Source organism: Podarcis liolepis, assembly GCF_965112155.1.
Source record: "Podarcis liolepis genome assembly, chromosome: 6".
NCBI classification, from domain to species: domain Eukaryota; kingdom Metazoa; phylum Chordata; class Lepidosauria; order Squamata; family Lacertidae; genus Podarcis; species Podarcis liolepis.
Window position 1 is genome coordinate 65,276,624 of NC_139559.1, and position 18,478 is coordinate 65,295,101.

The 18,478-nt window shown below is 42.8% G+C and overlaps 1 protein-coding gene and 1 long non-coding RNA gene across 7 annotated transcripts in view; one reads left to right on the plus strand and one right to left on the minus strand.

The window, feature by feature from the left end:
* Window positions 1-13,495, minus strand: part of ERICH3 (glutamate rich 3) — a 66,434-nt gene extending 52,939 nt beyond the window's left edge. For 5 of the 6 annotated variants that reach the window (XM_083510407.1, XM_083510403.1, XM_083510405.1 and 2 more), the window contains exons 1-2: window positions 13,078-13,495; window positions 5,647-5,740 (exon numbers count right to left, since the gene is read on the minus strand). In XM_083510407.1, coding sequence (XP_083366533.1) covers window positions 5,647-5,740; window positions 13,078-13,097 — 114 coding nt within the window. In that variant the 5' untranslated portion in view covers window positions 13,098-13,495. Of the gene's footprint in view, window positions 1-4,595; window positions 4,730-5,646; window positions 5,741-13,077 lie in introns of those variants that run through there. The other variant, XM_083510406.1, reaches the window with a different exon arrangement.
* Window positions 4,771-12,148, plus strand: LOC310710120. The gene is made up of 4 exons (XR_014527821.1): window positions 4,771-5,035; window positions 9,281-9,364; window positions 10,732-10,931; window positions 11,859-12,148. It is a non-coding gene; the product is annotated as an uncharacterized lncRNA (long non-coding RNA).
* Window positions 13,496-18,478: the final 4,983 nt, after the last annotated feature.

Consider the following 18,478-nt stretch of genomic DNA (forward strand, 5'->3'; position numbering starts at 1 on the left):
AATTTCTGCCTTTTCTTCAATTGCCATGCCAAAAGTTTGCCACATTTATTTGCTGATTCAAAAGTCTTTTGCTTCATTTGCTTTATCTTCCATTCAATCTCTTGGTTCATCAATTCCATATATTGTGTTTGATATAACTTAATCTCTCTTAAAATGTCCTGAGACTTTGGTTTTGTTCTTAATTTTCTCTCTCCTTCCTTTATCATTTCCAAAATCTTTTCTTTTTTCTCATTTTGTTTTTTCCTCTTTATTGAATTTTGTTGAATCAAAAATCCTCTCATCACCGCTTTACTTGCATCCCAGATCACTCTTTTCTCCACGTCGGTCCTCAGATTTATTTCAAAATAGTCTTTTAGGGTTTTTTGGGCCTTCGTGAGAATCTCCCTATCTCGGAAGAGGGTGTCATTCATTCTCCATCTAAATTGACCAGTTATTGTGAGTTTCATCTCCATCTTCACAGCGTTATGGTCGGAGCAAGTTTTTGGGCAGATTTCCACTTTCTTAATCTTTGGGGCCATTCCACTAGTGATCCAAATTTGATCGATTCTGGTCCAGGTCATCATTGCTTGGGAGAAGAAAGTTCCCTCTCTCTCCAGAGGGTTCCTTGTTCTCCATATGTCTATCAAGTCCATATTTTCTGTCATTTCAAAAAAAGTCTTAGGGAGTCTCCCTTCCTTACTAACTGTCAGTCTTTGTGCCTTGTCCATATTAGTGGAGACCACGCCATTCATGTCTCCCATGATTATCATATTGTAATCCAAATAGTCAGTCAGGGTTTCATGGAGTCTCTTAAAGAAGTCAGATTTGCCTTCATTTGGTGCATAAATTCCGACCACTAAGAATTTTTCTCCTTGTATTTGTATCTCCACTGCCAGGTATCTCCCTTGTTCGTCCTTGAATATCATTTTTGGGGCCCATTTCTCTTTCACGTATATTACAACTCCTCTTTTCTTCACTTTATCTGATGAAATAAATTCTTGTCCTAGCCTTTTATTTGTGAGTAGTCTCCTGTGAGCTCTGGTTATGTGAGTTTCTTGTAGGCATATCAGGTCCAATTGTTCTCTGTTCAATATGTGAAATACTTGTCTTCTCTTCAAAGGCCCATTGAGCCCATTACAATTCCAACTAAGGAATTGCAGAGCCATCTTATTATTTTTCTAAACTCCTCCAACAGCTCCAAGTTGTTGCTCTTCTTCTGATGGTGGCAGTTTTTGTCCGGTCGAGAGATTCAAAATCTCTAGTGCTCTCCTCTGTTCTGCAAGTGGGTCCACAGTCCCCTTCTGCAGGTCCTCCTGATTTCTTGCCAGAAATTTGTCCTTGTCTTGAATTGTCTTTATTTTCACCTTCTTTGCCTTGTAGTCAAATGACAGTCCTTGTGGGAACTCCCACCTAAAGCGAATGGAATTTTTCTTTAGCAGAAGAACCAAATCCTTGTAGAAGTTTCTTAAATCCAAAATGTATTTTGGGATGTCTTTAAAGATCTGTACAGCTGAATTTCCGATTTGCAAGGCCTTTTCAAAGTGTAGTCCTAGTATTTTGTCTCTTTCCTCCTTGGATCTGAGTGTGATCAAACAGTCTCTCGGGGTCTTTCTGTCTTGCTTTTTACCCAATCTGAAGGCTGTCGTAATTTTAATTTCGTCTTCCTCAAGGTCCCAACAATCCACAAACTCCCGTGTCAGATATTCCACAAGGTTGTCTCTTTCATTCTCCGGAATCAGTCTTAATTTCAAGTTTCTCTCTTTTCTCTGTAAATCCCACAAGGCCAAGGTTGCATCATGCTCACAAACCTTCTTAGCAATCGGCTCTAATTTCTCCTGTGTCTCTCCAGCAGTAGCTTTGGCATCTTCAGCAATTTGGCGCGTGGTAGCGTTTTCCTCCACCAATTTATTTATAGATTCTGTATTCTGGTTTAATCTTACTGATATTTCTGTTAATTTTTGTGTGTTCTCTGAAGTCTGTTTTGTCAAAGACTCCAGAGTTTGGTTTATCTTGAGCAGAGCATCTGTCACAGCTTCCATAGAGGCGGCCGTTCCTTTATCTTGTCCTGTTGTTCCTGCTGATCCGGCTGTTGCGCCTGAAATTGAGCCTCTTTTCTTTGTCTGTTGCTGCTGCAGCTGTTGTTGTTGTTGTTGCTTGGTCTTAGCTCTTGTAACTATTTCTTCTTGTGAGCCACTCATGTCAAGGTCAATTCCCACGGGATTTGTTCTCCGTTGGAAAATTCCACTGTCTTAAGCCGTGCCGGACTTTACTTTATCCTCTAGAGGGAGCAAATCAAAATGGCCATAGAACAAAATATCCAAATACGAAGACAAAGGAGACTGTCCAAAGATGTAAAAAAGGAGATTAACACAGTCAAAGTCAATGTTACTAAAAGCTTATAACTTCAAGTTGCCACAGTTGCCCAATTTATACTGTTTCTTGTTATAATATACTGTAGCCAGGCACTGCGAAAGCTTTGTATCAAAGTATCACTTTGCAAGGAAAAGTCAGTTCAGTGTCCTAAGAAGGCAGACCGTTTCATACTTTCAATAGGTGAGACAGCAGAGGTTTTTTACTTCAAATAGATCGTGCAGTTGTTGATCTCATTCACCTCCCCTCTGCCCTGCTAGCTAGAGGGGAGATCAAAGGTCTAAATGTCCGGTTTAGCTGATCAAAGAGCAGGTTTCAACGGATGCAAGTTTAGAGTTCCGTTGCTTTCACTTTCATGCAGTCGGGGGGAGGCAGACTTCCTTGATTTAAATCTCCCCATTTTTAGTCCAATTTTCAAAATTTAAAGGGTCCCGATTATTTTCCAGCTCTTACTCACGGGAATTCAGTCCAGATTTTCTTTTCAGGAAGGAATCGGCGCTCTCCGCTTATGGCGACGCGGCTTCACTTCGCAGGCTGGGTGGCGACTCTCAGCACCGCGCTCACTCCCGATGTCGATCCGTAGCCTTTAAAAAGGCTCTTTCACGGTACCGGGGGGCGCAAAGGTGCCCACCGAGTCTCCTTGTTCTCAGGCTTCAGCGCCTGGGATTTTAGGGGTCCCCCGCTCGCCGTAGCGGGTAAGACCCGAACTTGCGAAGCAGTCCTTCTCCGGAGCTCGGAGGTAGGACCGCCATTAAGCGCTGGCACCGACCGGAAGCATTGAGAAAAGAATAGGGAGGAAGTAAATAAAATTAGAGGGATTATTTTTACAGGATATGTTAATACTGGAAAATGTTAACAAAGAATGAGTGCAGGGGAGGTCTGCAGTATTTAGTGGGCAGGTGCAAAAATGTTTACGGAAACTTTAACTTTTGTGCATGTTGCATTGCCGGAAGGCATGGTCACATTAAATATCTGTAACTACAATTCTGATCTCATTTAACCTTAAGTTTCAGATTTTTGTTAATAGGGATTCGTATTGTCACCTATATTTAGAACCAGAAGGAAGAGGTATGAATATTTTGAACAACACTACATTAAAGGGGGGGACGACCCCACAGAACAGTTCCATTAATTGCAGTGTTAAGTCATAAGAGCAAGACAGTTTAAAAGCACCAGCATGCCAGATTGACCTATTACTGCCTGACTCATATATAATATTAGATATTTAAAGAGAGTGGGGGCTTCTAGCAAATGGGGCAAGACTTTCATTAACTGGTGACCAAGTTTCAGTTCTTCTATTAATCAAGAAAACCATAGCCTAAAAGTACACCGTTTCAATTTCAGTTCATCCACCCTCCCAGTATGCACCACATTTTATCTCAGCAATTCTACTTTATTTTCATGATGCCTGATTTTGTAGCAGTCATTATTCTTTTTAGCCCTTCATGGTTGATGTTACATAACTAGCTGCTGTAAGCAGCAGTTCCTCAATTTTGCATCTCTTTGTTTTTCAGGTTTAATTCAGACAAACACACCCCATCCCTCAGCTCTTCACAAAAGAGAGCATTTGTCACTGAGTTTCTCTGTGTTTTAAAAATATTAGGTGCAAATCAGGCAATTGCCTACAGTCAGACCTCATCTGCACTATATATTTAAACAGTAATATACCACATTAAACAGACATGGCTCTCCCTAAAGAAACTGGGAACTATGGTTTGTAAAGGAAGCTAAGAGTTATTGGGATACCCCTATTCTCCTCAGAAATCTACATTTCCCTGAGTCTTTTAACAATGAACCCCACTTGCTAGGAAACTCTGAACCCTGTAGCTCTATGAGTGGAATAGGGGTTTCCTCAGCACCCTTAACAAACTACAGTTCCCTGAATCCTTTGGGGGAAGCCGCAACCATTTAAATTGGTATGATGTGGCTTTCAATGTATAGTATAGATGAGATTTCCAGGCAATGTGGGTTGTTCAGTGAGGAAAAGGAAGTTAAGGAACCACAAATGGAACATTCCATCATGGGAGCCATTATTTCGTGTCCCTCTCACCTACTGCTCTATCAAGAGGTGAAGTCCGGCACAAGCAACCCTTCAGATCAGAATTAGAATATCCCACTGATGAAATGAAACGTCTTCTGTTTTCCAGCACTTCAGCAAAGTCAGAAGCAACTTGTTTTTGATCCATAAAAATTAACCTTGCACAAAATTATTCCAAATGGTGGTTGCCCACCTGGTCCACTCTCACCTGGGCTGCTTGATTTCCACTTCTGTACAGTGGACTCAAGTCACTGTAAATGTGAGTGACAGGTCAATTGGCCAATAATGACAACCCTGGAATAGAAGACACCCATTCCACATCACCTGTGAGAGGGTCCATTCAGCTCAATCCTACAAACGTTTACTCAGAAGTAAGTCCCACAAAATTCAATTGGATGCTCCCAAGGAAGTGTGCAGCCTTTGTGCAAAATGCATGCCATGTAATGCTGCCACATTAATTGGTCAACTCTGGATGCTGTCACAATGATTTGTGACAGGTGTGGTCAAAGTAATAACAGGTGCGCTGCCATACATTATTAGGAAAGCCACGGCACCCAGGCCAGGTAGTAAATGAAATACAGTGGTACCTTCATTAACTAACAGTTTAGTTTATGAACAACTTGGATTAGGAGCGCTGCAAACTCGGAAGTAGGTGTTTTGATTTGTGAACTTTGCCTTGGAATAAGAATTTTTTGCTTCCTGTTGAGAGTGTGTTCCATTTGTAAATTGAGTCCCCCGCTGCTATGGGAAAGCACGCCTTGGTTTGAGAATGCTTTGGTTTAAGAATTGACTTCCGGAACGGATTAAGTTCATAAACCAAGGTACCACTGTATGCCCCAAATGCTTTTTCTTGGGTGGCGGCAAGGGCAAGAGGCTAGGGTATGAAACAGAATGCTAAAAGTGTCACCACTTAGCCACTGTATGTGGATCAAATTCCCACTCAGCTGGCTCCCTGGGTGATCGTGGGCCACTCACTTTCTCTCAGCCAAACCAATTTCTCAGGGTTGTCACCAAGATAAAGGGTAAGGGAGAATAAATGCATGCTATCCTCAGATCCTAAAAGGAAGGGTTGGATAACATGCATTTCAATAAACAGGTGTGCTTAATTTGGGAATTAGAAACTTCAGCTCCCATCAGTCCCAGTGGCGTCGCCAATGGTCATGGACGATGGGAGTTGTAGTTCAATAAGTGAAGGGCCTTGGGTTCCTCACTCCAGGGCTCAACGCAGGGAAACTGACAAGAAATATTTGCATACTTACCAGCCCTGATCTCCGCAGGTGACGTCTAATCCGGGTGTTGCTGAAGTAGCCTGCCAAGTGCTTGTCTGTTAGACTGTTGTAATTTGCAAGTAATCTGAAACCAAAAGAGTCACTTGTAAACAGTCGTAAAAAACAACAACCCAGAGAACTGTTTACCTTAAAATGCAAGGAACACACACACATATACACAACACCCTGGCAAAACAACCCAGGTAACTTTTGTCAGGGCTAAGAGAGGTTCTTAGCCAGCTTCCCCACCCGGGTGCCCTCCAGAAGTTTTGGAGTACAACTCCCATCAGATCCAGCCAGTACAGGTTGAGGAAGGCTGGAAGTTGTATCTGCTGCAGTTACACCAGCACTTCCCACAGCTGGTGTGTTTAATTAAGGTGCTCACAGAGCTATGATGTGTGTCCTTAAAGACCTGCCCTGGCCCAACAAGGGTGATATCTACACATGAGCATTTAAAGAGGGGCATCTGGTTTAGATTCTTTGCGCACCTCCTGAGATAAAGGCATGGTGGGAATAAGCCTAAGTAACCCCTCTTTTGTGGGACGCGGGTGGCGCCATGGGTTAAACCACACAGTCTAGGACTTGCCGATCAGAAGGTCGGCGGTTCAAATCCCCGCAACGGGGTGAGCTCCCGTTGCTCGGTCCCTGCTCCTGCCAACCTAGCAGTTCAAAAGCACATCAAAGTGCAAGTAGATAAATAGGTACCACTCTGGCAGGAGGGTAAACGGCATTTCCGTGTGCTGCTCTGGTCTGCCAGAAGCGGCTTAGTCATGCTGGCCACATGACCCGGAAACTGTACGCCGGCTCCCTCGGTCAATAAAGCGAGATGAGCGCCGCAACCCCAGAGTCGGTCACGACTGGACCTAATGGTCAGGGGTCCCTTTACCTTTACCTTTAACCCCTCTTTTAAATGCCAAGCAAGCCAAGGAAACATATGCCATCTCAGCTTAAATGAAATGGTGAATACAATTATTATTAGCTCACCTTTCTTTTCCCTCAGTTCTCTTGTTGTGTGTTAACCCTGTGGCTTTTAGCAGGTGGATATGCTATCAGGATGTTGTGTGATGGTAAACAAAAGGTCTCTTGGTGAGAAGAAAGGGTGGCATAAAAATATTCTCTTCAGAAAAGAACATCGACAAAAGCCAAAGACTTACAGGAAGTTTATTTTTGGTTTCACAATGATCCCACAGCCTCCACAAATAAATTGATCTTTAAGCAGACAATTTAGTTTGACGTGTTATGCCTGGTGATTAAACACTGGCGCTATAGCAACTGTTTTATGTTACTTTCCTTATCACAGTAGTTGCATTTGCATCTGAAACTGCCAGATTACAGCAATTATGCCACGCATTGATTTATAATGTCTCCTGGCACTAGTGTGCTGCCTGAATAGAGGTGTAGGGGGGAATTAACCTACCCCAATATTCTTTCATTTACTTCCTTCTCAGTATTTCACGGGCCAGATACAAGTTAAAACACAGATATCTCAACTATCACAGATATCACAGGGACCGAGCAATGCTAGCTGCTGAACTACTGTGTTACATTTCAGTTGTGGATAGTCTCATTTCAGCAAAACGTCCAAATTCATTATAGGCTCAAAGAGCACTTTGTTCAAAAGCCAGGTTTAAGGTTGCAGTGCTCAATAGAATAAATGTCATGCTCTTTTTCTCTGACGAGCAATTATTATTACTAATCCCAAGAGAGATGTTAGCTAGCTATGGGAGTCCTCACTTCTGACCTTTTGCCATGCACCTGCTCATGAATATCCGTAGATCAAGGGTGGATAATCTTTGGCCTTCCAGGTATTGCAGAACTGCAACTCTCATCAGCCCCATCAAGCATCGCCAATGCCCAACATTCCCCACACTTGCCATAGATCATGACCTGGACAGTTTGGGTTCAACCTGGAGTTCTCCATGAAGATCCCTGGGCTACTCTCTGGATCAGATAACTCAATGCTGGCCAGTCTGTCAGCTACACAGTATAAGTGAATGCTTAGCATTCACAGCGTATGATTGTAAGGAAGCAGCATTACTCCCCACGGGCAAGAATGGGGCAGATTCAGATCCAGTGAAACCCTGAGTTTCTTTTGATTAAGGAAATTATGTGTGTCTAGTTGGAAGATATGCAATTTGTTGGTCTTATTACAATATTTGGCTTCTATTTGCTGCTAAAAACACTGTTTAGCATCTGAGCATCATGTGCTAGTAGAAGCCCATTACTGGTCCCCATTCTTTCTCATCCCCATGCATCCTCACGTGCCTCCCCTTTCCCCTCACTGGTAAATATGCACAGGGACAGACATCAGGGACTTAACCATACAAAGAGACACTTCTATATCCAACCAAGCCAGGCCAGTCCCCCAAACCCTGTTTCCACAGGTGTTTTGGATCACAGAGAAAGGCTTCCAGCTTTGATGATCTAGCTTCTAGGCAGACTCGGACCCCAGTCTCTTTTGCTTTTGAAGCACATCTCATGAGAGTCTGTAGTCCGTGAGAAAGAAATGGGCTCCTTTCCCACCCAGCAGGTCCAATATGTTAAAATTTAGTATGACATCACTGGTTACGTGTGGGCATGGTTTCCACCCTGTTAAAGAAATGGATGCCTTTCATCCAAACAAACAATCCATGCGTGCACACACACTATGTACTGAAAGCCTAGACCAGGTTTCTATTTCCAAGTGTTAACAGCAAACCATAGTACACATATTATGTTTTCAACACTGGAAAGACCACAAGCGAACAACATTCTTCTTATGTTACCTGTTCCTGGCAATGCATGAAGCACTGTTTGTTTACCACAAGCTTACTAACCATACCTGAGACAAAAGAGAATAAAGCATCTTCATTGGGGTGGTGATAGAAGAGGGTGGAAACGTGAAGTGTACAACCACAGGCAGCAATGAGAAGAGCTTCCTCCTAGCACTGGAATAATTCCCCCAATCACTCGTTAGTTCCTGAAGGGCTTGCTCCCCAAACACAGTCGTAGGTCCTGCAAGCCCTGAGCCTTACTTGTCCCAACCATCCCTCTGCTTAAACTCACTGCCTCCTGTTAGGGTGTGCAATGCACAGCTCCAACCAGCACACAACTCCAGTCAGAAAGGGGCATGATGAGGCCACCAGCCATCAAGGCCTAATCATGCAGAAACGCAGAACTGTAACCCTTACGGCTTTATCAAACCAAAGACCTGCCCCCTTGGCAGGTTATGATGCAAGATCCAAATACATTATCTGCCCTTTACTACTGTCACCAGTACTTTATGTCCTGTAAACAGCGTTGCCTTTCAGAGCAAATTTTTGTGACTCTTTTTATTGATTTGAAGGTAGATTTGAACATAAGACTCTGTAAGTCTCTAACATTATTTTTTAGAAAACAAATCTTCACGGTTAATTGTTCATGGTGCAATTAAGTTAGCAATGGTACACCAAAGAAACAATCTGGAAAGATCCTAGTTATTGATCGGTAGAGCCAGTTACAGGGAGTTACAATCTCTGCCTTATCGTTTACAATTGCACTTTATTGCCAATTCTACACTTAAGCTGAAATGAGACCCAACCGCAACCGAGATATTTTCCCAGGTTTAATAGCTTTAATACAGTAACCAATGTGCCTTTATTTCCAGTTGTGATAAAGAAAACTGACACCTTTGCAAACAGAATAGCAGCATTATCCTACATACATCTGTTCAGAAATAAACTCCATTAAGGTAAATGGGTCTTACTCCTGGGTAAATATATAATAGTGTACACACATTCCTGTTTACTCTGCATCCAGCACATTCCCACTGGAAAGTGGTGTACACTCAACATCAGTCACAATCCATATCTATCCTGTATATATCCTGTTGTTTCTTATGAAATACTCAGTTTCCCAAAAACCTGCTTTGATCTGAATTGAGAAAAGAGCAACGTAGCTGCATTTAAGCTGGTGTTGTGTACAGAGCCTTCATTTAACAGGAAACTGAATGTTTCATGTAATATGAAAGTCCTAGCATATTATATACAACCCATTCAGATACATGAAGTCTCATGTCAAGGCTAGTTGACCAATCACTCTTGAGTTCTTAGTTAATTTTTGAATGTTTGCTTTTGTTCCTTTAAGAGCCATATCTGAATCTGAAAATGATCACAGTACACATGCTGCCAGGAGAAATTATGGAAGAATTTACCCAGGCTTTAACTGGTCAAATGGCAGGTGAATGTTAGGACTCAGCTACATTAGTAAAGGGAAAGCATTTTATATGTGTTATAACACTGTGACACCAGGTGGTGCTGTCGAGTTCTGTCTTTTGCCAACATTATTTCCCTCTTTGAGGTTTACAACGTGTTTCCCTTAAATGCTTTTTTTAAAAAAAATGTGTCTAGATCCAGCCTCACAGTAAGGCATGGAGCATGATGCATGATGCAAAGGCATAGGAAGTGGAACAAAGATTTGGTTGACTTTGCAAAGTTATATATATTTCACAAGTTCCAATAATCACTATTAAATTATGGTGTTTGGTTTTATATTGAGTTCTATTTAAAGGAAATGTTGTTTTAGAGTATTTTAAAGTTTTTCCTCACGCTAGGGTTGTGTGAACAATGAAAAGGTAAAGGTAAAGGGACCCCTGACCATTAGGTCCAGTCGTGACCAACTCTGGGGTTACGGCGCTCATCTCGCTTTATTGGCCGAGGGAGCCGGCGTACAGCTTCTGGGTCATGTGGCCAGCATGATTAAGCCACTTCTGGAGAACCAGAGCAGCGCATGGAAACGCTGTTTACCTTCCCACTGAAGCGGTACCTATTTATCTGCTTTCACTTTGACATGCTTTCAAACTGCTAGGTTGGCAGGAGCAGAGACCGAGCAACGGGAGCTCACCCCATTGTGGGGATTTGAACCGCCGACCTTCTGATCGGCAAGTCCTAGGCTCTGTGGTTTAACCCACAGCGCCACCCGCGTCCCGTGAACAATGAAAAGTGAGTTGTAAATAATTTAAATAGACGTTGCATTGTGTTGATGGCTGTAAAGCCTCTGGCACTGATTGGCTGAGAAAAGACTAATAGTATGGAATGTTTCTAAACATTTAACTTCCAGAAGCAAAACTCTGAGGAAGTTTGCAATGTGCATTCTGTGATACATTGGAGCTGCCAGTCTGGCTGGGATTAAAAATCAACTCAACATGGGACCTGGAGCCAGAATCAGAACTATTTTTCAAAGGCAGAATGAGTACTGGAAAAAAGTTCCAGAAGATAGGGAACCCAGAATAGATGGAGGAGAGGAGGCTTGAGGAAAGGGTAAGGAAGGCCAGGGTCTCTCAAGCAAGAAGGGGTTAATAAGAGAGGGGTGCTGAATAAATGTTAATGCTGAGGTCTGGAGAGCCTTGTAGGAAGAGAAAGAGGCTTAGGTGATTGAGTAGCAAGTGGGCTAATAAAACAATGATTGGGAATGGTCAAGAGATAGAGTTGAAGGATTGAAGAACCAAGGTGAAGATGGGTCTCTGACACAAACACCTTCATATGGCCAAGGATCACAGGAGGCAGCAGTATTGATAGGCAGCGAGGGAGAAAAGTAGGGCTGGAGCTGAAGGCCGGTGATCCAGCATTGGCCACAGGTAGGGAACCTGCTGCCCTCCCAATGTTTGAATCTTCGAACTGCAGAGTTGGAAGGGACCCAAAGAGTCATCTCATGCAGTGCCCTCTGCAATATTGAGCCTCAGTACCCAGCAGCCACAGATACGATGGCATGGCCAACAGTCAGGGATGATGGGAGTTCCAGCAACATCTGCAAAGACCATATGTTCCTCACCCCCAGTATATACCCTGATAGGTCTATAGCAGCTTTCAGAGTTACACAGAAGGACAATTTTGTCCACTGTGGCTTCTAGTTGTCACTACTACCTTGTCAAAAAGGTATGCCTAAACTATGTGGAGAGGCTTTGTAGAAAATCGTAGAAGATTAGCCTAGTTTCCTGCTCCTCTCCCTGAACATTCTATTTATGATCACTATGTAAAGCTGCATTGCATATTTTTGCTATGTCCTGGATATCACCCACTGAGTTCAATGGGACTTAGCAGGTAAGTTGGTATAGGATTGAAGCCACAGTTAGTTAAGTTTAAGTCACATTGAAATCAACGGAGTAAGTTAATCATTATGTAAATACTATTGGTTTTAATAAGAACCAAGCGCAACTAACTTAATCTGGATCCCTTAATTCATAATAGGTCCATCATTAATTGAACATCGGAGCACTCTGTGGATCAGATTTGTGTAATAGTCCTCCCAGAACAAAGCCAGATACAGCATTTCAGTTGGCATGGATAATTTTTTGCCAAAAACAAGATATGTGGATTTGTCTTCATTAAGTTAATCTATACACACAGCTTCAGGGGTTATCTTCACTATAGCTCATGTGTTTAAAACACTCAAAGTTCACTTAAAAATAATCATCTGTCCAAGTTCAAAACAAGTGTGAATATTACCCAATAAAAAGCTGGATGTTTTAGCAAGTTAAGCAATGTATGATCAGCTGTGAATTTATTACTGTTGCTTTCCTTACAGTTGATTGCATAATTTTCAAATAATTAATTATAAAACAAACAAACAAAAAACCAGCCAGTGTTGACAACGGGAATTGAAAGTCAAAGTTATTGTTGTATCTCTAATGCAAGAAACTTGTAATGATTTAAATTTGGATGCCCTCCATTTTCTTCTTCTTCTTTGAAAAGGTGATAGATACAAGGGAAAGGGAAAAGAAAACCTTAAATTAAATGCAAGACAAGCTCAGAGATACTTTGCCTCCCAGCCTTTATTTCTGATGGCTCATTACAAGAAAGCAACTCATCACAGTTGCTTTAAAATATCAGTTTTACTACATTTAAGTTGCATAAAAGACTTCTCCGGTTGAATAGCAAGAGCTGCCAAATCTGTATTTAGGCAGGTAACCCAAAAGGAGGAAGATAACAATAATTTTAGTTTGGATACGGGCTTTTAATGTTAAATTACCCCTCCATGCTCCTTGCCACCACACCGCTCTTGGAGAATATGAATGAGTTCAGCTGTGGCACTTCCCTCTTCGTATTCCTCTGCTGTCTAACAAACTTCGCACTAAACATATCTTTCTGCTCCATTAATTGAGGTTTAGCACCTGACGCTTGCAACTCTGACGGCGAGAGTGACGCATGTCATCATTATACATAAAAGCCTCTCTTTCATTTTGAAAAGAAAATGACATTTTGGTAATGGGGGAGAAAAGGCACATATATGTAATTTTCAAACAGGAGATGAACCCTGAAACAATACCAAAAAGCCCCCCCCCCCAAGCTGGTGAATAGGTAGGTTTTTAAGACACGCAAAATATATGCAGCTGCTGTCTACCCCATCCCATTTTATCCCACCACCACCCCGACCCTCCTCCTGAAGATCTGGAACCTTCTCACTTACCCAGGGTGAGGATGGTTCATTTTTGCAGAATGGCTTTTTAAACAAAAAACAAAACAAAACAAAAAACCTGATGCTTAAAGGCCGTGTGCTTTTAAAAGACAGCAGTCGCCACAGAAACCGACTGCTGATCCTCCTCGCCTCTTCCAGATGCCCGCGACCCTGTGGCTTCCCCTCAGGGATCCTAACCTGGCCCCCAGCTGACTGTGCCAAAACATCTCTTCCCGTTGCTAAGGGAGGGCCACGTGGTGATGCTTTCGAGGAGGCGGGCGCACAGCCCGAAAGAAAGGGCGGGGGGCAGAAAAACCTCCTTTAGCCCAACGTATTGGGAGAACTGGGAAGGCTCTCTCAGCTGATAGGAGGAACGGCGCTGCCACTTGCGCTGTGTTGCAAGCAGGTTCCCCAGGCGCCTGTAACCCGACACACACAAATACACACACACACACACAACACACCGTCGGTGGAGCTTCTGGTCTGATCTGCAGACAGGGACCTCGGAAAATATATATATATCTCCCCATCTCATACACAGAACATAGAGTTTGCAAAGTGCTTGGACCAGTGATTCATTCAGACATGGAGGCTAATTTATGATCCAGTCCCGTTTTAAGAACATAGAATGATAGAGTTGGAAGGGACCACGAGGGTCATCTAGTCCAACCCCCTGCGATGCAGGAATTTTTTGCCCGATCATGTGGGGCTCGAACCCACGACCGTGAGATTGAGAGTCTCACACGCTCTACCAACGGAGATAACAGCACGACCTCATTTTAAAGGTTCGGAAGCTGGTATGCCCTGGCCAGACCACCCACAATGCTTGTTCACCTACGTCGTAGGGGAACTGCTTGGTTTGATTCCACTGCGCTCCCGCGCAGCTGCCCCTGTTAGGCGAGGATCTGAAGCATTTGCAGCAGTTGTTGAGCTCTTCCTGAAATCGCCACCTAGTCAATGCTGTGTAGAGGAGAGGAGGCGTATACAGGAATAGGAGGAAAGGCAGAAAGCAAGTGATCCGTCACGGCAGGATGCCATACCCTCCAACATTTCTCCGATTAGGGACATCCTAAGGAAAACCAGCCATCCCGGTCAGAAACCAGGATGGCTTCTTTAGATCAGGGATGTCCCTGGAAAACAGGGACGCTTGGAGGGTCTGGGATGCCATCAGCACGGATGTAAACCTAGCAAGAGTTACCTGGGCAGAACCCTGACTCCAAGGTGCTTACAATCTGCAATAGGCAGTGGTAAAAAGGGGAAGACCCCCCCCAACCCCCCCCCAATTTAAAGTACATTTAGTCACTTCACCCAAAGAACTTTGGGAACTGTAGTTTGTTAAGGGTACTGGAAACTGTAGCTCTGAGCAAGTGAAACTACAGTTCCCACAATTCTCTGAGGAAAGTCACGTGCATTGAATGTGCTTTGGAAGGAGGGTAAGGATAAGGAAAGTGACATAGTGGTAGACAACTGTACACACTTAAAGCAATGTTACAGATGGGGACCCATATTAAAGGGACAAGCAATGGCGTCCGGTGTGCCACTAAGAAGTATGCATATTTTATTCCGAATTCAGGGGCGAATCAAGAATAATATTTATTTCAGTGTATGATTCTAGTTGCCTCTTGTCAAAAATATTTGTCACAGAGCTGCAAAAGATGCAGAAAGTGTCTCCCAAATCTCTTGGGCTTGAACATGTTTCGAGAAATTATTCAGATAATGCACAGCTTATTAAGGTATTACTGCCATAAGATGTAGTGATGGCCAGAGGCTTTGAAGGCTTAAAAAAATGTATTGAGAAAGACACCGCCTTGATGGCCCTATTAATAGTAACTACAATGTCTGTTCTGACTTAAAAACAGTGGGAAGGAAACTTTTAAAAAGCAACGGGTAGTATCCAACTAAATCATATACCAGTTAGACCCATTGAAATTCATGGACTTAAGTTAGCCATGTCTAAAGTCCCATTTATGGTCTGCTCTGAGCATGACGATTAAATACCACCCAATGGGTTTTGCTGGCATCTCCTACTCCTAACAAAAATGTCCTCTTCTCGTCTGTTCCTTTGAATGGCTTTTTCTGTATTCCTTTTTCGATCCATATGAACCTCTGGACCTTCATTTCAAGGAAGACGAGGCAGTAGATGTCATAGTGCTCCACTCCTATCTTCATATCTGTCCACAAGGGTCCCAAAGCTTACATGTTATAGAAACTTCCATCTTTGTGGAATCAAGAACATGCCACCTAGAACTGAGTGCTAAGCAAAACTAAGTTGGAATCTAAGAATTTGATTCTGGCAACCTGTCTTAATTTCATGGCAAAAGGCCATGTAGTCAGCAAAATAAATATTCAGCACTTTATACATAGTAGTGGGATGGGTTATGCTTAGCTGTGTGTATGGCAGAGAAGTCCCTTCAGATGTTTTGGAACTACAATTTACCAAGTGAACATACATGGACCCTTCATTCGTGATCCCAGGCTCCTCTGCAGGTCCTCTGTCTGAGAGAAGTTTGAAGAATTACGCCAAGGGAGGGGGCCTTTTTGGTTGTGGCCTCACTCTATGGAATTCTCTTCCCAGCAAGGCTTGCCTGATGCTGACATTCTCACCCTTTTGGCACCATGTGAAGATGTACTTCCTTCTCAAGGCTTTTGAGGCCTTATGATAATCATGCTTATTGCTGTTTCTCTCTGTGTGGAGTTTTTGTGAAGGGGGTATTGTTTGTCTTGGGCAAATCAAAGTAAGAAGTTAACTTCCCATCAGCCCTAACTAGCACAGCCAGCGGTCAGGAAGGATGGGACTCCACTGTGGGGTCCCTGCCCCATGCCTGAGGTACACTTTCCTAACACATTTAAAACATTGGCATAAGCTTATTGCCTTCACATAGTTCCAAGGAGACCACCAGCATTTCAAAGGTTAGTTCTCCCATTCTTTGCAAAGCAGGGATTTTGTATTATTATTATTACTGTAGCCCTGGTAAAGGAAACATGTTGAAATAGAAGTGCTAATAACTTATTGAAGAGAAGGAAAGGTCTCCCATTTCCACCTTTCTTGAGGTAATATCCCATGCGTCTCCCAGGTAGAAAGTGTGAAATTGTGTTTTGGCAAATGCCTTGAGGAATATCTCCCCATTCCTTCACTGGTATAAAGTGTAACGCATCTCATCGCTGCAGATAAGAAATGTGTTAGGAACAGGAGTAGCACGACCCCTTCTGGTGGGAAGTCAAGCAGCTCTCTACATGGTCACTTTCAACACCACTGAAAACTTCATCGACAGGAAATAGTGGAACATCACTGCTAGGCCTATGCTTTATTTATGCATGCAATTGTTTATTTTCAACAGAGGATATAATTCAACATCGTGGTCTTCCAAGCATTCCAGCTTGTCAGAGGGAATGGTCCTGCATTCAGCACCCACCCACCCTCAGCCAATTTTGTGGAGCATGCGGGCAGAGGGAGGGGTAATCCCATCAGGCAAGTAGAAATCCTCGTGATGGGTTTCTTCCAGTTACTACTACTACTACTACTACTACTACTACTACTAATTTTTATTTATACCCCGCCCTCCCCAGCCAAGGCCGGGCTCAGGGCGGCTTACAAGCAATAATAAAAACAAGTTGAATGAATACAACTTAAAAACAAGATTAAAATACAACATTAAAATAATGAAACATTAAAATATTAAAATGTCGCCTCATCGCAGGAGGAGAAGGAAAAGAAAAAAGAAAGAGAGGGAGGGAATCAAATTGGCTCCAAGCCAAAGGCTTAATTAACTTAATTCAGTGAATCCTGCCCAAAATTTCTTGGCAACTTTTATTTCTTAATAGTCTAACCACACCTATTGCATTCTGAATGGCACTGAGGTTCTGTGAAAAGGCTACATGACACAGTCCTGTTTGCATTCAGTAAACTACCTTACACATGTCTATATTCAGAAGCAAGTCCTACTGAGTTCAGTGGGGCTTAAACTCAGGTAAATGGGTGCAGGATTGCTAGCAATGAATTAGTTATCCTTGAACGCTTCACCTCATTTGAGGTAGATTAGCAACAGCCAGCTTGGTATCCTCCACATACTGATGACAACAATTCCCATCATCCTTAACTATTTGCTGGGATGGCTGGGTGTGATGGGAGCTCTAGTCCATAACAACTAGTGGACACCTTGTTAGCTCTTTCAGTAATACTGCACTGTTTCTTGTACACTGCCTTGGGAGGATCTGTATCCTGAAAGGCGGGATATAAAGAACTGGGATAGACAGATGTAGGCGGGCACAGGGAACACTGTTGCAAATAGCGTAGCATTAAGCTTCTCCTTTCTATGCATCTGACCTTACATTTCCACTATAACTTACTGCCATCACAAGCCCAAACAGCTGATACCAGGCCTTCATAAGTAATATTTCATATTCCCTGGTGCTTTGTTCTGACAGCCATAATCTCTATACTTCCATCTTTCAAGAAAAGCAGCAGTGCTAGATTTCAAGTATTTCATGTGCTCAGATGAACCAAATAATCCAGCAGCATTAGGTCACATTTAGCAGAAGGCTCAGATCAATGAACGAGCACCTTTAATATATTTCTAGAGATAATTTTGGGGAAAGGTGGTCTGCAGATGCAGCAGACATTTATCCGGATTGGAAACCTTTGCTAATTAGCCATGGAACAGCTTGAATCAGAGTGGTACCAAAGCCATTTTCAAACGCTCCTTTTGAGCCGTAAATGTAATAAAGTGACCTATATGTTTTGTAATAACTCCACGGCAACTGTTCCTGCTCTCTATCACAGAACAACACTTCAAAAAGGATGCTCCATCTGTCACAAACAGCCCCAGTACAAATTACACATGTAGTGGTTCAGAAGGACAACCATACTCTTTAACTTCGGTTCTAACGCCCAAATTAGCTACTTCTGTCCAAGTATCTTGGCTACGTGCGGCAAGCAGTAAGCCAAAATGCAGTTCTTGGATAAACAGGGATGATAATGAAAAAATCAATAGGGGTTTTGTGTTGTTGCTTTTTGGTAGCTGTAACACCGCATTGTGGGGCTATTCTTTGAAGAAACCCATTTTAAATTAAGATTTGTAAAGTGTAGTTCCTGCAGTATTAGCTCTCACAGCAAAGATCTGACAATTCAAGCCTGGATGTGTCTTGCATCTCAACACCAACATCCTACAAGAGTCCTGAAATGTTTACACTCACTGCTGGAGGCCATTTGCATAGTAATACGAGATGGCTAGTCTGAGTGGCAAGATTCTATTGCATTCCTCTTTCTCTTCCTGCTCCCTTAGTAACATTTGGCACGCTTGCATAAGTGCAAATGAAATTCATGATGGATTATGGTAAGCTTATTAACCTTACTTTGGAACCAGCTTTAGTGGCCCAACTTCACATACCTGAAAACAAAATATACCTGTACTGT